This window comes from Anguilla rostrata, chromosome 2 (assembly GCF_018555375.3).
Source record: "Anguilla rostrata isolate EN2019 chromosome 2, ASM1855537v3, whole genome shotgun sequence".
Classification (NCBI taxonomy): Eukaryota; Metazoa; Chordata; class Actinopteri; order Anguilliformes; family Anguillidae; genus Anguilla; species Anguilla rostrata.
In genome coordinates this window covers 66,061,696-66,083,987 of record NC_057934.1, presented here as the reverse complement: position 1 = coordinate 66,083,987, position 22,292 = coordinate 66,061,696, and the positions used below count along the sequence as shown (strand labels likewise).

The window sequence follows — 22,292 nt, the reverse complement described above, 5'->3', positions numbered from 1 at the left end:
GGGGGGCTTTAAAGCGCATTGTGTTTAAGTTACACTGCTGCACTCGCCCGCTGTACGGCCGGTGCGCTGTCAAAGCTGGGGCTTATTCAGCGCGACCCTCCGGATGGCTGGCTTTCCTAATGCCCGTTTGAACGTGTCATAAACCAGGACAGACACAGTGCAATGTGTTTGTGGGTTTGTGTGTGTGTATGTAGTGTGTGTGTGTGCGTCTGTGTGTGTGAGAGAGAGTATGTGTATGTAATGTGGTGTGTATGTAGTATGTGTGTGTGTATGTAGTGTGTGTGTGTGTATGTGTGTGAGTGTGTGTGTGTGTGTGTGAGTATGTGTGTGTGTGAGTATGTGTGTGTGTGAGTGTGAGTGCGTGTGTATGTGTGTGAGTGTGACTGTGAGTATGTGTGTGTGTGAGTGTTTGTGTGTGTATGTAGCGTGTGTGTGTGTGTGCACGTGTGTATGTAGTGTGTGAGTGTGTGTATGTAGTGTGTGTGTAGTGTGCGCGTGTGTGTGTATGAAGTGTGTGTGTGTATGTAGTGTGTGTGTAGTGAGCGCGTGTGTGTGTATGTAGTGTGTGAGTGTGTGTGTGTAGTGTGCGTGTGTGTGTGTATGTAGTGTGTGAGTGTGTGTATGTAGTGTGTGTATAGTGTTTTTGTGTGTGCGCGTGTGTGTGTATGCAGTGTGTGAGTGTGTGCATGTAGTGTGAGTGTGTGTATGTAGTGCGTGTGTAGTGAGCATGTGTGTGTGTATGTAGTGTGTAAGTGTGTGTATGTAGTGTGTGTGTAGTGAGCGTGTGTGTGTATGCAGTGTGTGAGTGTGTGTATAGTGTGCGCGTGTGTGTGTATGTAATGTGTGTGTAGTGTGCGCGTGTGTGTGTGCGTGTGTGTGTGTCGGGCTGTGGTCCACACACTCCTCAGCGTGGGGATTCCCATGCTCCTCGGGGTGGGCCGGGCGGGTGGGGGAGAGGTCCCGGGCGGGGGGGGGAGAGGTCCCGGAGCAGACGGGCGTGGCCTGAGCGCCGGGTGCCGCAGGGGCGGGGGAAACCCAGAGAGGGGCGTCGAGGTTCTCCCGCAGACCCGTTAAAAAGTGGAGCAGCTCGGCCGTGACTAATGCCTCGCTCGCTCTGGGGCTCGCCCTACGCCCCAAACATCAAAGCAAAGCACGCGCTCGCAGTTCCTGGGGAAAGCGTGCGGCGCAGACGCACGAACGCGGCTACGTGACCAGCCTCGGACCTCAGCTCCACCGAAAAACACACGCGAGAGGAGACGCCCCGCCCACCTCAGCAAACATCAAACGACATACAAAAGCCATTAAAGTTACTTAAATAATGAGTAACGATAATGGGGGTTTTATAGCAACGAGGCTTTCCCAGCAGCTGGGAGATTCCAGAAGATCCCACTAGATCCTGTCAGGGGGGTCTGGGAGCTAGAAGCCAGCTGGAGGTTCTCAGCTGCATTCATTCAAGGCCGGGTAATTGGAAAACTGAAGTCCATTTGAGACACATATCACAGGTGCGTAACACAAAGACATGTCACTCTAGAACCAATAAAGCAGCTAGCAACTTTGTTCAGTCTCAGTTATTTTTTTATGAGTAAACACAACTTGAAAAAATGATTTTAAGATTACGGGTGAGCTTAAGTCCGAGAACATATTTATTAATGAGGCCCAAGGTCTTTAGGAGCCCCCCAGCAGTGGGTGGGCAGATAAGCGGACCATCACGGGGGGGTCTTACTCCTTTCTGAGTGAGCTACAAACAACCACCCCCAACCCCCCCCCCGCCACCTCCAATCCACTGCACATTACAAATCACACTACAGCCTTCACTGCAGGAAGGGAGGGGGGAGGGGGGGGTCCGGCTACACCCACAGCTTTTCAGAAATGACCCGTTACAAATTACACGATTCAACCTTTTCACATCGGGGACAGAAAAACAGAAAGAAAGAAAAAAAGAAAAAGAAAAAAAGAACAGCGGAACACATGGAGAGTGGGTCGGGGATGAATTCCTAAAATCCTGCACACCAGCCTAATGGGAAACAGAAAGCAGATTACAGCTGATTACAGGCAGCAGGGGCTAAGAGAGCTTCAGAGATAAAAGATGCTTATCTCCAGGGCCAGTTCTGCCTATTAATCCACACAGATGGACACATTAATAAAAATGAGTCGGATTTCATCAACTAATGAACAGAATGGATTGCCATTTCGCCCCCCTAAGTGCACCAGGGTTGTAGCTTAACGCTGGTGAAGGCCTAGGCTACACTGAAGTCTGAAATTTTAACTCCAGACAGACAGGTCCCAAGATCTATACCTTCACTCAGCACCAGAGGGCAATCACCTTCAGTGTAGAAAGGTTGGACCTTACAAAAAAAAACAACTTTTGTTCCTTTTCTCTGTTCATAGTGCTGTAATGTATTATTTTCTATGTTACATACAAATCCCATTTAAATACAGCCCCATTAGATGATAGGCGTAGATTTCGGGGGGGGATGCAGGGGATGTCCCCCTCAATCAAAACACGAAAGAAGCATTTCCACCATAAATTGATGCAGAAAAGGCACAAATTGGTGCATAAAAAAGTGTTTGACGCTCAAAATTTCACCAGAACCCCCACTTAATGTCCCTGCCCCCAATGTTCAAATGAAACCTACGCCACTGCATTAGATAATAAATACATCTCAAAACACGTAGAATTTAACCTGATAATAATTTTTAATGAGCAGCTTTTCACACTTTCAGAATGGGCAATAATTTAATGCACCAGTTATAACGCAAGTCATTAGTTGTAGTGTGGAGATATGCATTTAAATATTGCTGCTGGATATTCATTTTATTGAATATTCATAACTGAACCAGTATTAACCATAGTGATATGTGCATCACAACGTTACCAACAAAAATAACATTTATGACTAACATTGTTCCACCGATTTTTGATAGGATTCTGATCTCATATGGCTCCAGGTTATAAATCTTTTTGCTTCAAGTCAACAGAATGGGGACAAAATGTACGTACAAATAAAAAGTATTACTGCATTCAAAAAAGTAAACAGTAAGTATTGATCGCTACGGTAACCGTTTCGTTTTAAAACTTCCTGTCAGTGTTTGCTACACTCCGCTATGCCTGTTTCGACAGCCGATTTCAGTTAATTAGTCAGCAGTTTTCGGGCCAGCTGGCTAATGCTAATGGTCATCAGGACACCAGTAAGTATAGAGCCTAGTTCATGACAACGATGTCTGTAATGGACGGGCACTAACAAGAAAAGCCAAGATCTAAAACGGACCAAAGCCTGATCACACGCTTCCACAAACTAAAACGTTATTGTTGTAATTAGTAAATGTGATATTTCATCGACCGTCCAGCCCTCGTCTGGCGGGCTGAAATGTCGCGCTTTTAATATCAAAGTATTTTCTATGGCTGGGTGTCACGCCCTCTATTCAGTTCAGAAGCAGCATTATTACTTCACGCTAGCACCCCAGCTCAATACAATCGTGCCCGCGTATTTTCACTGTATTATTAAAAAATACACGCAGCGTCTGTTTTCCTGCGTACTTCGCGACTGCGGTAACGTTGCCTTATCCGGACTTCGGGGTTCGGTCCACTCCTCCCCCGCCCCCCTCCCCGAACGACGCGGATTTCGCTGGGGCCCCGCAACGGGCGCTCAGCCTGTTTTCGGTTAAAATCGGTCAACTGAAGGAAGGCAGGAGAAACAAAAGAAGGCACAGCTGACCCGTGCTCATTACAGCAACAGGCCTTCCATGTCTGACACACAGGACCCCCCTCCTCTCCACTAACAGACGCGGCCCAGATTTCCACATGATCTGCCAGTGAATCCAGAGGGGCAGGGACGAGTCCGGGGCCCGGCAGGAACCCGGACTCCCAGCCTGGACACAGATGTGCCGGAGACAGAAGGGGGACCGGTGAGAGGGGGAACGACGGCCAGGACATGACATCAGCGGGAGCGAAGTGAACCCGCGGCCCTAATGGAGTTTTTCGCCGGACCGTGACCTAAAAACCTTGGCAGCTAAACGGCAGAGGACGCGTCTGCCGCCTAAGTGTTCGCTTGCTCTAATCCCTCCTCTGGCAGCGCCTTGTTAGCAGCGCTGGGTCGCGACCCGAAATCAAGGCCGACAACGTCTTCAACCCGTGTCCCCCCTCCCTCCCTCCCTCTCTCCCTTCCCTTCCTCCCCCAAAACCAGGACCCCATGATGTGTAATTCAACCCCTGGGTCAGGTTGAGCCGGAATTACAGAGCAAACAAGGGCAGCTGGGAGCAGCTGAGCTCGGGCCTGTCGGACGGGCCGCTCTCCAGGCCGGGGAGGGGAGCGGCGCGGGAGCGGAGAGAGCCGGTTGGTGGCTGCGGGCGGTGACACGCTACCCTTCGCCGTTCACGCCCCCCCCCCCCGGCGCAGGAACAGCGATAGGGAGCCTCGGCCACGCCCTCGGAAAAGCCGCCGCAGAAAAGCACGACGTCATCTGCCTGGCGGCCATCGCCATGACAGCGCAAACACAGCGTAACCGCACTCGAGTTACCTGGCTCTCCACCTGTGCGTCGGTCTCTCCCAAGGTGCGCACAGGTTTTAGAACTGCGTTGCCCCTTCCAGCAGAAACGCTGGGTTTGCTGCGGTATTATCAGAAACAATTAGGCTGTGCTCAAATGTGGCTACCTATCTTTATGACTGCCGTTAATCTTTGCAAATGTTTGTCTATCAAACCTAAGAACAAGCAATATGATCCACTACGTAGACATAACCGTTTTAAAAATGCGGTTCTTAATTATTATTATTATTAGATTATTAGACACTGAATTTTTTTTTTCCATCCAGCCCGGTGCAGCCCCACAAAACCCCAGACTGATTAAGGAACTCCACATAATTAAGAGCTTCCAGAACAGCTGGGGAAATCCTCTGTAATTTTCTTTCGCTAATACTGTCATACAAAACCAGTTTACAGTACACACACTCACGGGGGTGCAATTATGCACCATATAAGAGCAGAAAAACATCCGCAGACAGCACAGGGTGGGGGGTGTGTCTTGCTGTGAGAAACCTATGTTGAGGTGTGGACACGTGGTTGCCATGGTAGCGCTGGGGGGGGGCTTCCAATAAAATGGAACTGAGCCCTGTGGGAGCAAAGACAGAGCAGCTGGTACTCTGACAGAGCCAGCACAGGGTGTGTGTGTGTGTGTGTGCGTGTGTGTGTGTGTGTGTGTGTGTGTGTGTACGTGTGTGCGCGTGTGCGTGTGTGTGTGTGTGTACGTGTGGGGGGGGAGCCGAGACTCCATAACAGATCAGTTTACGACAAAGTCGGGCCTCGGTTGTGTCGAGCCTGCCCCCGAGTTAGCACACACGGAAAAGGCAGGACAAATGGCTTCAGAGGGGATGCCCCTTCACTCCGCCCACTTCTGCACAAGGCCACTTCAACAGCTGCAGCTGCTGCACATGCACATCTATTCGGGGGCTACAGCTGGCCCGTCGTGTGTGTAGGTTACTGAGAGATTATCAAGCGAAAGCACTTTTTAAGCTGCGTTGAATTAGATGGGCAATGAACCGTCTATAATTATTACATTACGTTTCATTCACTTAACAGACACTCCCGTCCAGAGAGACTCACAGAAATGTAGCGTCAGTATTAGCCTCAGGCTTACAAGCGTGACATCAGCAAGAAGGCCCAGCTATGATCAATGTGCGTAAAGTTAACTGAACAAACCAACAATCAGTACTGTAAATAAAACTCATTTCCACCATGCCCATCTTCACATACTGTAGATACGTACCAACAAGATTATCCCAAACGGAAACAGAAAAGAGAGTACGGCGAAAGATTGTGAATTATCAATAAAAGTTAAAAAAAATTTTTTTAAATGAAGTAACAGAGTCTCACACTCTGCCTTGGGCTCATTGAGAGCGACGCTGAACGGCCTTTTGTCCCGTCCTGATAATGACGCTACTGTGCGTTAGCGCAGGCCTGCCCATTCGGGACGGAAATGAGGAGGAAATGCGAGCGCGGCGGACAGAGCTCGTCCTTTCGCGTCTCCGTTCCGCGCGGGGGGGTCAGACGCGGGCGGCCGCTCTCCCGCCTGTCCGCTGCGGGACGGCGTCGGCGAGGTGCGGCGCGTGAAGGAGGACGGCGACACGGCGCGGGGGGGGAAAAGGGCGAATGAATAAATGAAGAGTCTCCGATCGCGGCGGTCGGGAGTAGCCGCGGGCGGCGCGCTAATGAGCGAGCTTCGCGGGGAGCTAGCGCACGGCGGCTGCGTGAGACAGCCAGAGCCCTTCCCAGAATCCCGCTGGACGCCGTCAAGAGACGGAACACAGAGAGAGAGAGACGCCGCGGAAGAGCGAGAGACGAGAGCCGCGATACGGTCGGGCTGCGGCGCTATCGATTTCAAATGGCCTGAGGTGGGGAGGGGGGAGGGGAAGGTTGCGAGAGGACACTTTTCCCATTTAAACGAGGGGGGGGGGGGGGGTGACCGGGAGGGCAAACTTTATCGCCGTCCCGTTTATTACACCTGCCGTCACTTGGCCAGGCTCCCAGGGGCACAGGGGAGGGACCGGTGCAGTCCAGCACACCCCGCCCAACGGCTCCCAATGTGCCTGTAATGGGCACCTTATCATCTGCGTGATGCCCCACTGATCTCCACTGGCTGAGGCGCTGAGCTGCTGCCAGCCCATAATAGCCTGTTCTAAAGCACAGCTCTCCTTTACGTTGTCCTCAAACTAAAACAAGCTGAAAGTGCAAACTCGCCACTACCTGAAATGCACAAGCGGTTCTCAAAATTCAGAAGTTCCAAGGAAGAGACAACGCAGGTGAACTGCAAATCGAACTGAAGCAGGGATTAGAGCTTGGTTGAACACCGACATAGTGAGCTCTCTTTAATGCTGTGTCTGCTGGCCCATTAAAAAGAATAAAATATCATTATCAAATACGTATTATAACAAGACCTTTGTTAGAATTCTTAACTTCCAAGGTGAATGAAGGGGGTCACTGACATGCTTTGTAAATGATGTGTCAAAGTGCACATGGACCTTGTTATTGGTATTGAATGAACTTGCTAATTATGGTCTCGTACGTTCGTGCACAGGTGTGTGTGCAAGAGCGCGACAAGAACATTGTGCCTTCAGCATAATTTAAATACACCGTATGTGCTTTGCATAGGTTGGGGCGTGAATTTGTGTGCCCACATCGGCCCGAGTACGCGTGTTATGGATCTGTCAGCGACGGCCGAGGAGCTACGATAAGAAAATCAGGCTCGTATCACGCAGCGGTGCCGGGGGAGCGCGTGCGTTTTGCAGCCCTTTCCGTTCATTACATTACATTACAGGCATTTAGCAGACGCTCTTATCCAGAGCGACTTACACAATGTTTTACATAGCATTTACATTGTATCCATTTATACAGCTGGATATATACTGAAGCAATGCAGGTTAAGTACCTTTGCTCAAGGGTACAACGGCAGTGTCCTACCAGGGAATCGAACCTGCGACCTTTCGGTTACAAGCCCAGATCCTTCCCCACTGTGCCACGCTGCCGCCGTTCACCGCGAGCAGTCTAGGGATCTGTGAGAGATCGCTGTCTGAGCAGAAGCAAGATACTGCAGCTCCACAATGGCCGCCCCACCCCCTTCTTCTCTTCCCTTCCCTTCTCTTCTCTTCTCGTCTCTTCCCCCTTGACCTTTCCGAGGAAATGTGAGGCAGTGGGGTGCAGTTTTTTTTATTTATTTATTATCGCCTTCCCGCGCGGAACAAAAGGCGCCGCTGTGCAGGAACAGCGGTGCTTCGCGGACGGCGGCGGCCGAGCCTCGCTCGCCCCCGGGAGAGAGAGAGAGAGAGAGAGACCCGGCGGCGTGGATAATGGCCTCCTCTGTTCCCTAACCTGTCTGACGGACGGCGCAGGAGCCCTCTTCCGCCCGGCAGCCCCCCCCCCCCCCCGTCCTCTCCGTCCGGCAGCCGCCGCGGCGAGGGGAGAGCCGCTCGCCCGGCGAAGGAGGGCAGACGCGGCTCCCACATGGAAAAGTTTAAATGTCAACATGTTAAGACATAACATCGGTACCCGCACTGAGCGGGACGCACGAGCCAAGCAGAGAGAGGGAGAGAGAGAGAGGGAGAGACAGACAGACAGACAGAAAGAGAGAGAGAGAGAGAGAGACAGACAGACAGAGAGATAGAGAGAGAGAGAGAAAGAGGCTTAATCACACCCAAAGGAAGGTGTGTTTGACAGAACGAAGAGGAGGCAAAGACTGAAAAATCTAAAAGGAGAAAAATGGAGAGTCTCTCCATTGTTCATCTCAGCTTTCAATGTTTGTTAAATCCAATGACAAGTCAATGGGAAAATTCCACTGCCTTTAAATCGTGTTAGCAATAAATTGGACAATTACTTTTGTTGCTTGTTTATTTACTGGGAAGAAACCCTCACACACTGGAACTTGTACAGGCCCTCATTTTTAATATCGCTCATGGGAACAGCCACACATTTCCACGAGCAATACAGTTTATGTAGCCTACCTCACACAAGGGTGAAATAGCGGTGGCACAATAGGAAACAGAAACAGCAGCCTTCTGGCTACAAATGTTGTTCCTCAACCTAGTAGTACACGGAATGACGTTTACACTTCAGCCGGGCCATGTAGAAATAACCACTGTGGTTTAGGCTTCCCTTTGCTTCCGCATGTGCAATCCAATGCTTTCAGGGCTTCAACTCACCGGTGTCTAACAGCAGTCAGAATGACGGTGTATGTTTTTGGCTGTTCATACTTCACGCATACAGGGAAACAATTATACCAAAAACGGCAGGCCAGCACGATCAGTTAAAATGAAAACGACCAGCCACGGGCTCACGGACACGCATACACGCACTTGATAATCGGCACTGCAGTAGCTCTGGGGAGGCTACAGCAGTGAGGGCCGCCAGCACTGCACAGGAAGTCAACAGACCGCCATCTTTCCAAAGCGCTATTCTGCTGAGGACCACGGCCTGGGTCCCAGCAGGCATGGGTCCCAGGCCCCGGTCTCGCAGCTGGTCAGTTTGAGACCGGCACCGAGGCTGAGAAACAGGAGCAGCCGTGCCGGGCAGGAGGGGCCAGGCCCTGTGCTGATGCCAGCGTGAGAACACCGTTTAATTTTTAATATCCTCCACACTGCTGGTTTCAAGGACCTTAGGGTGGAATTGTGCAACCTGACACTTAATTAAACCCTATTCTTAGCACCCTCACACAACAAACAACACACTTTAAATTGAAATATAAAATAGCAACAACCTCTACAACAGCATCCACTGTAATTGTTCCTATGTCACATTTATTATTGTGGTGACCCATCTGTACCGGTTTTTTTTTTTTTTTTTTGCGAGTACAAAACTGACACTTTGCTCTCTGGTCTTCCATCACACAGAACAACCAATGCCTATCAGTTACATTTAGCTAACCGCTATTGACAGTTTTACTGTAATTTCTTAAAAGTCATTATGCATTTATAAGTGGTGAAACAGGTGCTCTCTTCTGTTCATTAGCATTTATTCTTTAACGCACGCACATACACACACACACAGAAGTTAACAGGTGACTGCAAACATAAATATTTGTATTTGACACTCATAAGCAATGAGCAACGCATTTCGAACACACTTTCCAAGAACTGAACAGCAGGAGTTTCGGTTGGATGTTGTGGATCTGTATTCGTAAACACCTGCCATTATTGTACCCGCTTGAAATCTAAAAGTCACACCGATAAACACACGGACCCGTACGTCAAGGTGACTCTGCAGTTCTGAATCTCGCCCGTCACCTGTCGCATCGCGTCCCCACTGCCCTCAACATTTAACGCCATTTGGAAAGCGCTCTAGCTACCAAACGCTCTCGATCATAAACCAGCCCCGTGACGCGACAACGCACCATAAACCGTTTCGGATTATTGGGATAATACAAAAGGACACGTGGAGATCGTAGACAGGTTCATATTTCAGAAAGGGGAACATGCACAAATGTTGTTTTTACATCACAAAACAACTGCTATATAAAACTTCAACTTACTTGTATGGAGTCGTTCGCCATCGTTTTATGCTGTCAAGTTTCAAAGGCAATTCAGCGAGCTTGCTACTTAGCTAGCTATGAGCTACCAAAAGCAACTGTGTGCTTATTATCATGCGAGCTGCAATGAAATGTACACGGCTTTGTAATGGAGTTTTCCTCCAGATTGTCAGTTTATGTCATTAATGAACAAAAAATCCCATCTTCGCCTCCAACAAATGTTTCGAACAAAAGTGTTTTAACCAAGCAACTTCCACCAAGAAAAGTCCAGAAGCAAAAACTGAGTTCGTCCGCGGAGTGCCGTGTCGCCACTTCGCCGCTGTTCACATCCAACTGGACATCCCAATCGGCATTGCTGGGAGCACGCCGCTCGTCTGCTGCTCTCTTCTCTCCCTTTCAATATATAACAGTGGGTTTCAAAATAATAACAGGCATAAAATATTCAACACATATCTGAACGCATTATCTTTGCGGCTTAAGGGGATGTCTTGTATGATGGCTGGTAGCTGGCTAGCTACAGTTCAGTAGATGGGGAAGCTAGATAATTAGCCAGCTATCAGTTATACAGCCAGTAAGACAGCGCAAAGGACGCGCACAGCCAAATACGAGAGGATCCAAATATTCTACCAAACTGGCTAAGGTTGGTGCTCGCTTGATACACTAGTAGCTATCAGTAGTGGCTAACGTTAGCTATGACGCCGGAGAACTAACGAACGCCCTCTTTCTCTCTCATTCTAGTATCGCATCCCCGACGCTCGCCAATCCCCATATCACATGCCACAAAACCCCTCTTTGCAGTCGCGGTATTCCATGATCCGTTCAAGCGCAGTAATGTTGGACAGATTCTTCCGTAGAAGACTCCTGAAGAAGACAGAGGTGTTTCGCAGTAGGAACAGGAAATTTTCGCCCAGTTTAACCCCTGGCTGCAGGTTGGCACTCTCCTCCGCCAAAATGCCGCTGATGGTTCGAGCGGGAGGCCACTCTCTTCGGCTGAAGCTCTCTGCCTGATGCTTGCCTTGAGCAACAGAAGGGAGGCAGGACACGGGAGCGCGCCCAACGTGTCATGTGACTGGTCTTTTTGTATTATATCTTGAACTGGCAGCAGCGCCTTTTTTATTCAATACCAACTGTTGAACACCCTTTCTGTGGACACTTCATTCATTTGTTAATGTAGGCTGACGTTGGTGAGATTCTCACTTTTGTTTGTTGTCGGCATAACAGCGCGACAGTTCCAAATAGAATTATTTTTATGCCATTTAAAATTACATTACATTACATTACAGGCATTTGGCAGACGCTCTTATCCAGAGCGACGTACAACAAAGTGTATAACCATAACCAGGAACAAGTATGACGAAACCCCTAGAGAGAAGTACCGGTCCAAGTACGGAACAACCATAGTTCAACCTGGACCCTGGTGGTTAAACTGATTAACACTAACAACGAGAACGGCAACAACGCAATCTATGGAAAAATAAAAATAAATAAAGATACAAGTAGTCGTTAAGACTGGCGCATCAACTAAGTCACCTATTAAACAGCTGCCTAGTTACAACCCTAAGTTTAGTCAAAATAACTAATGATTTAAAATAGATTCGTTTATAGTATTTTATTGAGGTACTAAGTTATTTATTATTATTATTATTATTATTATTATTATTATTATATAAAAGTTTATATAGGAATTCTTGAACCAATATCTATCCTCTTTTACTGACACGGTAACACAAAGTTGCCATTCTCTTTTCTTCGTTCGGATACACAGCCGGAACACAGGGACATGCAAATCCACAAACTCGTTCAACAAGGCTGCCTTCTAAAGGCGGAGGGGTTGTCCATGCAAATCAGATATTTGGGTAGCAGTAAGTCTTCGTTTAAAGAGACGATATTGACTGTGCAAACATCAAAGTTGAAAGGAACACGCACACACACAAGAAACTGAAAACTGCTTATCCTCCGTATCGTTATCGTGCATGCACAACAATTGCCCAATAGTTTGCCCTGTAATTTCAAAAGCAATCCATTACATGGCTATGTTTTTAATATATGTTATTGTGAATATATGTTACTGTATCATATCGCTCTTCTCTCTCCTAGAGCACCCTCAATCGGCAGAAGGCTATACTTCACCTGCTCTGGAAGATAACGGTGCATGCGAAGGAACATACAGCCCTCTAGCGTTCGACTATGGTAGGTGCCTTAAAATATCTGGACGTTCTCGTGTGAACAATAACGTTGTACAGATGGGCTGTAATGGATAAGTTGGCCGAAGAAAAGGCAAAAGATGTACATTGTACAAATGAATGAATGCATTTTTAGGTGAACTGCTCGCAGCAACAACAACACTGTTTTTATAGATCTATTGACTAATTTATTTCAGGATTTATTTCATAGCCATATTTATTTATTTCATAAGCGTTTAGCTTTTCAACGTGAGGGTTCGTTGTAGGTGTGAATGCAAACGTGCATTGTGGATGTTCATTACATCCCTATATGTTAATGATAGCTGTTTCTGCAAGGCAAAACTACTCGTTGACTAATATTCGCTACACAACCAGAAGCTGCAGCTTTACAATATTGCTAGTACAATTAATGTGATTGACTGACGTCATTAACAACGACCGTCTCCTTTTGGTTGGCGGGAATTATGTTCATGTCACGATTTTTTGGTGCGTTAGCTAGCGGTCATAGAAAACTTGGCGGTGACAACACTGGCAAAAATCCATTAGTGCAACTAACGTAAGCTTCTTTTAGCTTATTGTATTTTATTTAAAAATTAGTTACATAGGCTACGACTATTATTTCTTGGCTAGAAATAGCTGTACGAAATGAGTATCGTACCTTATTGAACCTGTGTTTTGTAGTTGTCCAATGGCCATGATATGCTCTTTTGTACGTCGCTTTGGATAAAAGCGTCTGATAAATAAATGTAATGTATTATAATAATCCATCTTAGTTTGTAACACTTTGACGACAAAAGTGTGGGAAATCTGTTGGTCTGCTATACGAGTAAGTAACAAGCCTGAATATGATGAGATTAACAGAATGGTGTTTTTAAAGGTGGACATTGAAAAAAATGACTGACGAAGTATGCGAGGACCCGTCTGTGTACGGAAAGCTTCTCCAGCAGACAGCGAACCGCACAGAAGCACCCGCCGACCCAAGAAATGGTGAGGGCCAGGCTAAACCAGGGGTCGCCAAATAAAAATACAGTCACGCTGATCATAAGATATATAGTCGTCTCAATTATTAATCTGTAAACATATTTGTTTTACAGTGACATTAAACCGTACAAGTAAACTGCCAAGCTGAATGCTGCCATTGTTGTGACGTGTTGTTTTATATTTTCAGTCGACAGTCCGCTGGCTTCCCCCAGATGTGGACAGAAATACTGCGCGGGGCAGGCCCCCCTAGAGTCCTCCTCCCCCTCTTACTGTAACATCAACAGAACGCATGACAAGTTTGAACTAATCGAGCAGCAGCTTCAGAACCTTCTGAATAAGGCCGATGAGTTCCAGGCACACCTTGTGTACAGGTAAAGTAGGATACCAGGTGCAACTTATGTGGGTGTGTGGACTGGACAGTGGGTGCACGTCCTGTAACCAGTATGTTTATTTTCTAATCAAATTTTATATTGTATGTATTAGAGTGTATGCGTTTTCTGGTATTCCACGTACAATATCTGTTTAGAAAGTAATATAGTTTTCTCACTTTGACGCATAGGCATGACCATCTGCTGAAGGAGGGCCTGGAGATGGTGGTTCCTACGTTTCTGCGCTCGTGCCAACCTTACTTTACCTACCTGGAGTCCACAGCGCGCAGCTCCATGCCACAGCGGGCACCACTGCCCGCTTACATCCGCACACGGGTCAGAACCTCGGGCAGCACTGCCCCCCTTACATCCGCACCCGGGTCAGAACCACGGGCACCACTGCCCCCTTACATCCGCACCCGGGTCAGAACCACGGGCACCGCTGCCCCCTTACATCCGCACACGGGTCAGAACCACGGGCACCACTGCCTGCTTACATCCACACCCGGGTCAGAACCTCGGGCACCACTGCCCCCTTACATCCGCACCCGGGTCAGAACCACGGGCACCACTGCCCGCTTACATCCGCACCCGGGTCAGAACCACGGGCACCACTGCCCCCTTACATCCACACCCGGGTCAGAACCACGGGCACCACTGCCTGCTTACATCCACACCCGGGTCAGAACCACGGGCACCCCTGCCCCCCTACATCCACACCCGGGTCAGAACCACGGGCACCACTGCCCGCTTACATCCGCACACGGGTCAGAACCACGGGCACCACTGCCTCCTTACATCCACACCCGGGTCAGAACCACGGGCACCACTGCCTGCTTACATCCACACCCGGGTCAGAACCACAGGCACCACTGCCCCCTTACATCCGCACCCGGTCAGAACCACGGGCACCACTGCTGCTTACATCCACACCGGGTCAGAACCACGGCACCACTGCCCCCTACATCCGCAGCCGGGTCAGAACCACGGGCACCACTGCCCCCTTACATCCGCACCCGGGTCAGAACCACTGGCACCACTGCCCCCTTACATCCGCACCCGGGTCAGAACCACGGGCACCACTGCCCCCTTACATCCGCAGCCGGGTCAGAACCACGGGCACCACTGCCCGCTTACATCCACACCCGGGTCAGAACCACGGGCACCGCTGCCCCCTTACATCCGCACACGGGTCAGAACCACGGGCACCACTGCCCGCTTACATCCGCACACGGGTCAGAACCACGGGCACCACTGCCCCCTTACATCCACACCCGGGTCAGGGATTGGGCGGGTTGTTATAAGAAAGCAGGACAGAGCTATACAGTTGGATAAAATGCAGGCTGAGGGAGTATGTAGGCTGGGCGTAGTTTTTTTTACCGATGTTTCTCTGCCCTTTTATCGCTGCAGCTGTTGGACTTCTCTCAGCAGCTGAGCAGCCGTCTGGAACAGCTCGTGTTGATGTACGCCTCCTTCAATTTCCTGTCCCTGGAGGAAACGGACCCCCTGAGGTAGAACGCAAAGCCACAGCCGCACACGCACACACACACATCTGTCATTAAAACACAAAGCCACAACCGCACACGTACACACACATCCCACCATACACACACACAGATCCCATCACACGTACACACATCTGTCATTAAAACACGAAGCTGCGGGTTGCTCACATTCACACACATCCCATCACACGCACACACACATCTGTCATTAAAACACAAAGCCACAGCCACACACGTACACACAGATCCCATCACATCCACACACACATCTGTCATTAAAACACAAAGCCACAGGTCGCTCGCATTCACACACATCCCATCACACGCGCACACACACATCTGTCATTAAAACACAAAGCCGCAGGTCGCTCACATTCACACGCACCCCATCACACGCACACACACGCACATCTGCCAGATTGGTGTGAGGCAACCCCCCCGCCGCTCCGCACCCCCTCACACGGCTCCTCGGTCCCCAGCGTCTCCCATTTCTACGTGGGCCAGTGCCAGATGGACCGCACCACGGTGTCGGCGTTCCGGTACTGCCGCCCCGCCCCCTTCGGGCCGCGCTCGGGGCGCGGCCTCTACAAGCGCATGCGCTGGAACGTGGAGCGACAGAGAGAGCGGCCGGGAGGAGAGAGAGAGAGAGACCCGGAGGAGAGGGCAGAGCGAGGGGGAGGAGAGGGCAGCACTGAGTAGTGAGTGAAAGCTTTGGGGAGGGGGGGCGGGCTGCAAGGCAAACAAACGGCACCGTTAGAGAGCTAAGATTTGGGTCACAGAGAGGCGAACGGGACTGTGCGTAAAATGGAAGAGCTAAGGGTCATTTGAGAGAGCACGGTCATTATATAATTTACTGTAGGAATATACAGGGGAGAATATTTTTTTTGGAGAAACAATCAGGACTTTTTAATGCAAGGGAAATAAAAATATAAAAATATGTTTTCACGTTGACAGTTTCAGTCCTGATGATTTATCGTGTCGTTTGGAATGTTGGGGGTAACCATAGAAACAATTTTTACCCCTCCCATTCTTATTTCATTGAAGTCTTATCTGGCCACAACCAGCACCTCATTTGTGAAGAAGCACTTGTGTGCAGAAGGCTTCCCCCCCCCCTCCCCTTATCTCTGTATAAATGTGTCTGTGGCTCTGTTTGTGTGTGTGTGTGTGTGTGTGTGTGTGTTTGTCTGTCCTCTGGAGTTATTTCCTGTGCTACGAGGACGTGCCAGAGCAGGAGAGCGAGGGGGAGGCTGAGAGAGAGGGCGAGCGAGGCCCGGGGACACAGTGCTGTGCGAGCAGGTCCTGGTCCATCGGACAGTGGATCCAGACAGATCCCGACCCCGAGGAGGAGGATATTTACGACTGGTAAAGACCCTCTGTGCAACCCCCTCTCACCCATCCTGTCAATACCACGGCCAGTGTGTCACATTCAAAACCCCGGCGTACTTTAGCACGCACATACATGCCAGGGGTATCCAGAATCTCAGCTTCGTTTTGCATTTAAAGGGAATTCTCAGGCAGTTCCTGAATTACTTGGATATACACACAATATTCTGGGTATTTGTTTCTAGTTCATAAGTGATGTTAGTAGCTAGTTGTAACATTTATTTGGAATCATTAGAATTTACTTTGACCAATACTGATGCATTATCTCTGTATCAGTGTGTACAGAATCAGAAGTGGGCCAAATATAGCATGTAGGGTCATACAGCACTTTCATAAAGTAAAATATGGCCAAATTACTGCTATATAAATGTACAAAAACACCTTCAGTAAAACTGCATTTAAAGCCTTCACCTGCTGTGGTTTTATCATAAATCTGGGACATATCACACAAATGGTTACCAATACATTATATTTATCAATAATTATAATCTGTAGAAAATGAAAATTCATAAATACATATGGAATGACACTCTTAGATTTGTTGAAGTATATTACAATGGTACCATTTTTGCATGAAGCTGTAGAAACAAAAATGTCAGTGGATGTCATAGATGCTGCCTTAGAGCTGTAGCTTTCCACAGCACCAACACCATCAAACAGAAGCTATCAGTGACAAGTGATTACTTGATGAAGGTCATTTGGGGGGGGGGAGCGCTCAGTTTGGAAATGGGGGTGGTTTAGTGATGATGACAGTCCTTCAGAGGCCCTTTCCCTCTCCCCCCCCCCACCTCAGGGTGCTGTGCTCTGCGCCGTTGGGCCAGTATAAACTTCTGCTTTGCCTGGGTAAGGAGGAGCCCTCGGTCTGCCATGCCACAGACTGCCTGCTGGGGGCGCTGTTGCTACAGGAGGGCCAAGGGAATGGCGCAGTGACCACATGAAGAGACTCACTGGTGAACACGCACACACACACATACACACACACGCACACAGACACACACACACACTGTAGACCATGAGCCTCTATGCAGCTTGTTAAGTCTTGTATTCAGTAGACGGTAAGTGCAGGGTCTTGTGGAGAGACGTGGAGTTTTCATTTGTACAATATCGTTCTTGTCAGTCAGCCGCGCACCATTCCAGCGGCTGTTATCTGTTCATTTCAAGTTTGTTAAATGTTCACTAAACATTCGTACTCCTGTATTTCGTCTTGCAGTTATTTTTTTTTTTCTGTTTTATGTTTATTTTCAGTAAACATACAAAAAAAATAAATCCTTCGTCCTTTTATTTATGAATACAAAACTGGGACAAGCGTTGAATTACTGCCCTGCAGAAATTGCAGCAATCACCAAAATGGCTCCCGCTTGTTAAAACAGCAGTCCACCGTGATGATTGGGAAGCTGGGCCTGTAACTCTAAGGTGGTGGGGGTTTGACTGCCATTGTGCCCTTAATCAAGGTACTGAACCTGAATCACTTCAGTGAACATCTGCCTGTGTGTAGAAACGAGAGTTTATCTGAATCAAAGAGTCTGTTAAATGCTGTTAAAGTAGTGGACTGTAAAACCGGGGTCTGTAATGGAGTGGTATGTGAAGCAGGAGCGAACACACAGCGTGTAGCTTAGAAACACAAAACAAGCGAGAGCGAAGTCTTGAAGAACACTTTTTTTTTTTTTTACACTTACAACCGATACAACTGTGTCAACAACCAAAATTACAGCAGAAAAATGTCCAGTTTAAAAAAACAAAAAAACAATGCACTTAAAAAACAACTTCATTTTATTTTCAGCAAACAAAAATACTCAAATTGAACGGTAAATCAATTTCTTAAAAAAAAAAAACAGCATGAAATTGTAAAAAAAAAAAAATTACTTCCTGGGCCCAACAAATTCCCCCCTAGCTAAAGAAATCCTTCAAATTAGGCTGTGTTCCACAGCTTTGTGTGAAAACACAATTCATCTAAAATCATCTTGTTTTAAATAACTGACGTACAAAAAAGACAAAGGTTTATAAGGGTATGGGTTCAATTTCACAAGTATTCACAAGTATTTTCAGGGTGTGATCGTACCTACACACTCTTTTTGATGGGTTGTGATGGATACACCATTCCTGTATTACAGCAGGTACTATATTGGACAAGTTTTCCCCTGCTACTCCCTAGTGGTCCATTCTTACCATCTTAATCATTTTAGAAGGGGCTATTGATAAATGTGTACAATACAACAATGGGAGGACAAATTAAAGTATTAAATCCAGGAACATTGAACACTATCTATTAACTGGTTAAGACACATTACATTAACCACATATGCTTCATGGCCAGAATTTAATCTGAGTATTTGGTGAATAAATCCCTATCATTTAACCAAATTTCTAATTGACAGAAATAATTCAGACCAGACGGAGATGTACATAATACATTGAACTCTTATCACTGCTATTACAAAATAAAATCAAGCTAACAGCTACATCTAGTGCACACAAACACCGAAGCTACATCATGAAATTTAAATAAATATTTCTCCTCAATAACTACGTACCCTTAAACTGTAATACTCTAAAACAATTGATTCATGTCTAATAACCTATAAATAATTTTCATAATTTATCAAACTACTTCACAGCTCTTCATAATTCTAGAATAGAAAATAAAGCAAACGATTTTGCAAATATGTAATAAACTAGCTCTATAATTTCCCTTTTAATAGAAAAAAAAAAAATTCAAACCTTGAAACAAGACAAGAGCAAAACAGAAAAAGTTCAGTTTTTTTCCAGCAAATGCGCCGTGTGTACCACTTTGGATCCATGACGGAAGACCACACATCACCAATTCTTCACATTGGCAATGTGGCAATCTGTACACTACACTACAAGTCACAGTGCTAAGAAGCTTACCATTGCCATTGATGGAAAAAGATACAGCAAACAGATCGTTTAATTCTGCATTGGAAAAGAGCGCTTCTATTCCAAACTCAGAGAGGCAACGCTGCTTATGATTCACAGAGCCTGGGCCCAGGTTTAAGGTGCAGACCATAGTGCCCGAACTGCATTTAGATTGGTGGACTTCATTTCCCAGCTTGCCCAAAACAACCTTGGCTAGATTGGCTAATTATTCCCATCTGCGTGTAACCAGAGTTCCTGGCTACTTCAGATTAGCTACACACTGAATTGCTGAGTTAACTGCAGTTTATGGACTACAAACGACCAAACGGCTCCCGCCAAAACAAAGCTACATAACATGTATATTCCAGCATTTACCCGTTCAAACACAGAATCGCATTTTAAGAAAACTTTTCAACTGAAGGCAATCGCCATGAGCTGGGCATGATCATGGCCCGCACTGCGGCACAACGTAAGGAAAGACTCGAGCAGCTGCGGGTGTAAACCCTGGTTGTTGCAGTACACCCCCCCTACTGCTCGTCTTCAACAGCTGCAACAGTGCATCAGGGGAACATAAACATGGAACCCAAGGCTCACGCAGGAGAGAGCGGGCACGGCAGGCCCCAGGAGTAGTGAAATGAGCGGACCTGCTTCACTCACTCATTCACAGTGACAGTCACGAGAAGCCATTGGTCACAACTCTGCTGAACGTCTACGACGGGGGTCCTCAATCTTATCCACAAAGGGCCGGTGTGGGTGCAGGCTTTTGTTCCAACCAAGCACTGACACACCTGAGTCTACCAATCGACCACTAGAGTCTTTGCCAAGGACCTCAATGAGTAGAATCAGGTGTGTTACTGTCTGGTTGAGACAAAAGCCTGCACCCACACCGGCCCTTTCTGGATAAGACTGAGGACCCCCGGGTCTACGATATGAAAAGAGCTGCTTCTGGCTTGGTTTGGGCCACATCAGCAGCTACTCCCGAACAAACGGGTGAACCCAGGCAGGCAGGCAGGCAGGCAGGCAGATTGGACCGAAACCTCAACGTACAATCGGACGCTCAACACGCGCACTCTGCATAGTCTCCACGGTAACCGCCGGCCGAGCTGCGCAGTCATCGCGCTGGGCGGGGCTACGCGTCGTGCGCAGCGGGCTGGCGGCCGGCGACCCCCCCCCCGACGCTGATCTGCGCTTAAGCAGTCCCAGCCTCCGCTGAGCGCTAACCTGACCTCGGTTTAATCACAGCCTGATGCGTTTCTGGAAGCCATATATTTGTGACGGTCTCCCAAAGCAGCTTCCTACAGTAGTTTAAAAATTTTTTTTTTTTACATTTTTTTTTACATTTATTTTTTAAATAGACAAAGGGTTTGGAAGAGCGACACTGCATCGCTCACGCTATTGATTTGTGCGATGGCTCACGTCCTCACAGTACCACTGAAACAGATAAACGTGGTTTAAACCCCCCTCTGTAAAGGAGAAATTGTTCAGTGTAGAGTGTGTCCCTGATTCCCTGCCACCCTGTGCAGGAGCATTGGGGGGGGGGGGCAGAGGACGTGCCGGCGTACGTGGCACAGCGTTCTTCCAGCAGCACCAGGCCACAGCCGCCGAAGAACAACAGCTGGAAGCCACAACAGCTACAGCTGGAAGCACCACAAGGCCTTTTTCCAGTTTTTTTTTTCTTTTCTAAAATACAAGCAAAATCAAAATGATGGAATGTTCCATGTACTCACTTCTTTGATGGAGAGAACTGGGCTCCCATGACATTAAGCACAGGTAAAATTAAGAGTATGGAATGCTCTAGAATCTCTGTATGTCAGTGATGGGTAAGAGAAGCAGAGTAGGACTCTCCCGATGGCTACATCAAAAGGTTTTTTGTTTTGTTTACCGTACATCTCTAGTTCCACACTAATATCCAGCATAAGCTAGACTTTGGCTTTTACCCGTCCCATGCATGTAGCCCTTTTTAAAACTGCATCTCTGCAGTTCCATCCATTCGCCCCCCATGCCTATCCTCATCATCCAGATTTGCATCCCCCCCCCCACCTGAAAGACGGTCACAAATTAACGAGTAAAACAAGAAAACACCCCCCTCCCCCTCACAGTATCATTAGCTACTCTCTTAAATCAAGTACGTACCTCTAAATTTGCATAAATGCGCATTCCAGAGCCTTGCCCACCCATCATCCATACTGCCCCTCATATATTTTGGCATACCACCAGGTGGATCAAATGTTCCTCAGTGTTCACCCCTCTGCTTTACAAGCTAAAGTACTGGTTCTGCGAGACCAGTCGGGTTGCGGCAAAGCTCAGAGAATGCAACGTGTGTCTTTCTAAGATGAAAATACTTTCAAATCACATTTGGAATGAAAGACTTTGAGTCAATAAATACTAACCACAGACGCACATTAAAAACCAGGTCCCATCGGTCAGGACAGCTCTCTGGTAGATGACTATTTGTGCCGGTGTAGAAGAACTATACAAACGAGTTTCACGCCACCTCCAGTGCAATCCCATTATAGATCAGCAAAATGTCCCAAAATGTTCATAGTACCATGAAGGGATATAAATATTACTTGTCAAGTGCAATTTGTGAGCTCTTAAATAGACCAGTTATTGTTTCAGGAGTTCTCCCTCTTATTGAAATGGTTCCTGCTACCAATCCTGCACCAATAGCTGGCCTGAATCCCCTACCAGTGTTAACACTAAAGAGTCAAAAGTTCAAAACAGGACTTCAAGAGATGACCACTCTTCAGAGGGCATCTGCTTTTCCTGAATAAAAATAGTTCATCAGTAGTTTTTCCTTTTTTTTTTTTTTTCTCCTCAAACCCGTGTTTTTCCGTGTCATTGAGAGATCCCTGGAAATTCATTAAGATAAAGGAATAATGTCTGTAGTCTGTAAATGATATGGCACGGCCACGGTGGTCCTCAGGGTCTACGTGTTCATGATGGGTGGGTGGGTGGGTGGGTTGGTGGGTGTGGTCGCTGTGTGCTG

General features: G+C 47.7%; 2 protein-coding genes across 4 annotated transcripts in view; one reads left to right on the top strand and one right to left on the bottom strand.

Annotated features, from left to right (window-relative positions):
- pkn1a (protein kinase N1a) overlaps positions 1–11,034 on the bottom strand; it is a 56,574-nt gene extending 45,540 nt beyond the window's left edge. Inside the window, exon 1 of the mRNA XM_064324098.1 lies at positions 10,013–11,034. Within this exon, the coding sequence (XP_064180168.1) occupies positions 10,013–10,033 (21 nt within the window). The 5' untranslated portion in view covers positions 10,034–11,034. The remainder of the gene's footprint in view (positions 1–10,012) is intronic.
- A 1,058-nt stretch (positions 11,035–12,092) lies between these two features.
- c2h19orf67 (chromosome 2 C19orf67 homolog) lies at positions 12,093–17,674 on the top strand. Of its 3 annotated transcripts, none has more exons than XM_064324092.1 (8): positions 12,093–12,199; positions 13,070–13,179; positions 13,361–13,544; positions 13,733–13,877; positions 14,952–15,052; positions 15,526–15,744; positions 16,244–16,408; positions 17,223–17,674. In XM_064324092.1, exons 1-8 carry the CDS (start codon positions 12,162–12,164, stop codon positions 17,365–17,367), a joined length of 1,107 nt encoding a protein of 368 aa, XP_064180162.1. In that variant the 5' UTR covers positions 12,093–12,161; the 3' UTR covers positions 17,368–17,674. The 3 variants fall into 3 exon arrangements, with proteins under 3 accessions (XP_064180162.1, XP_064180161.1, XP_064180163.1); XM_064324091.1 differs by lacking the exon at positions 12,093–12,199 and adding an exon at positions 12,494–12,748 and having other exon boundaries at positions 17,223–17,673; XM_064324093.1 differs by lacking the exons at positions 12,093–12,199; positions 15,526–15,744 and adding an exon at positions 12,496–12,748 and having other exon boundaries at positions 17,223–17,673.
- The last annotated feature ends 4,618 nt before the right edge of the window (positions 17,675–22,292 follow it).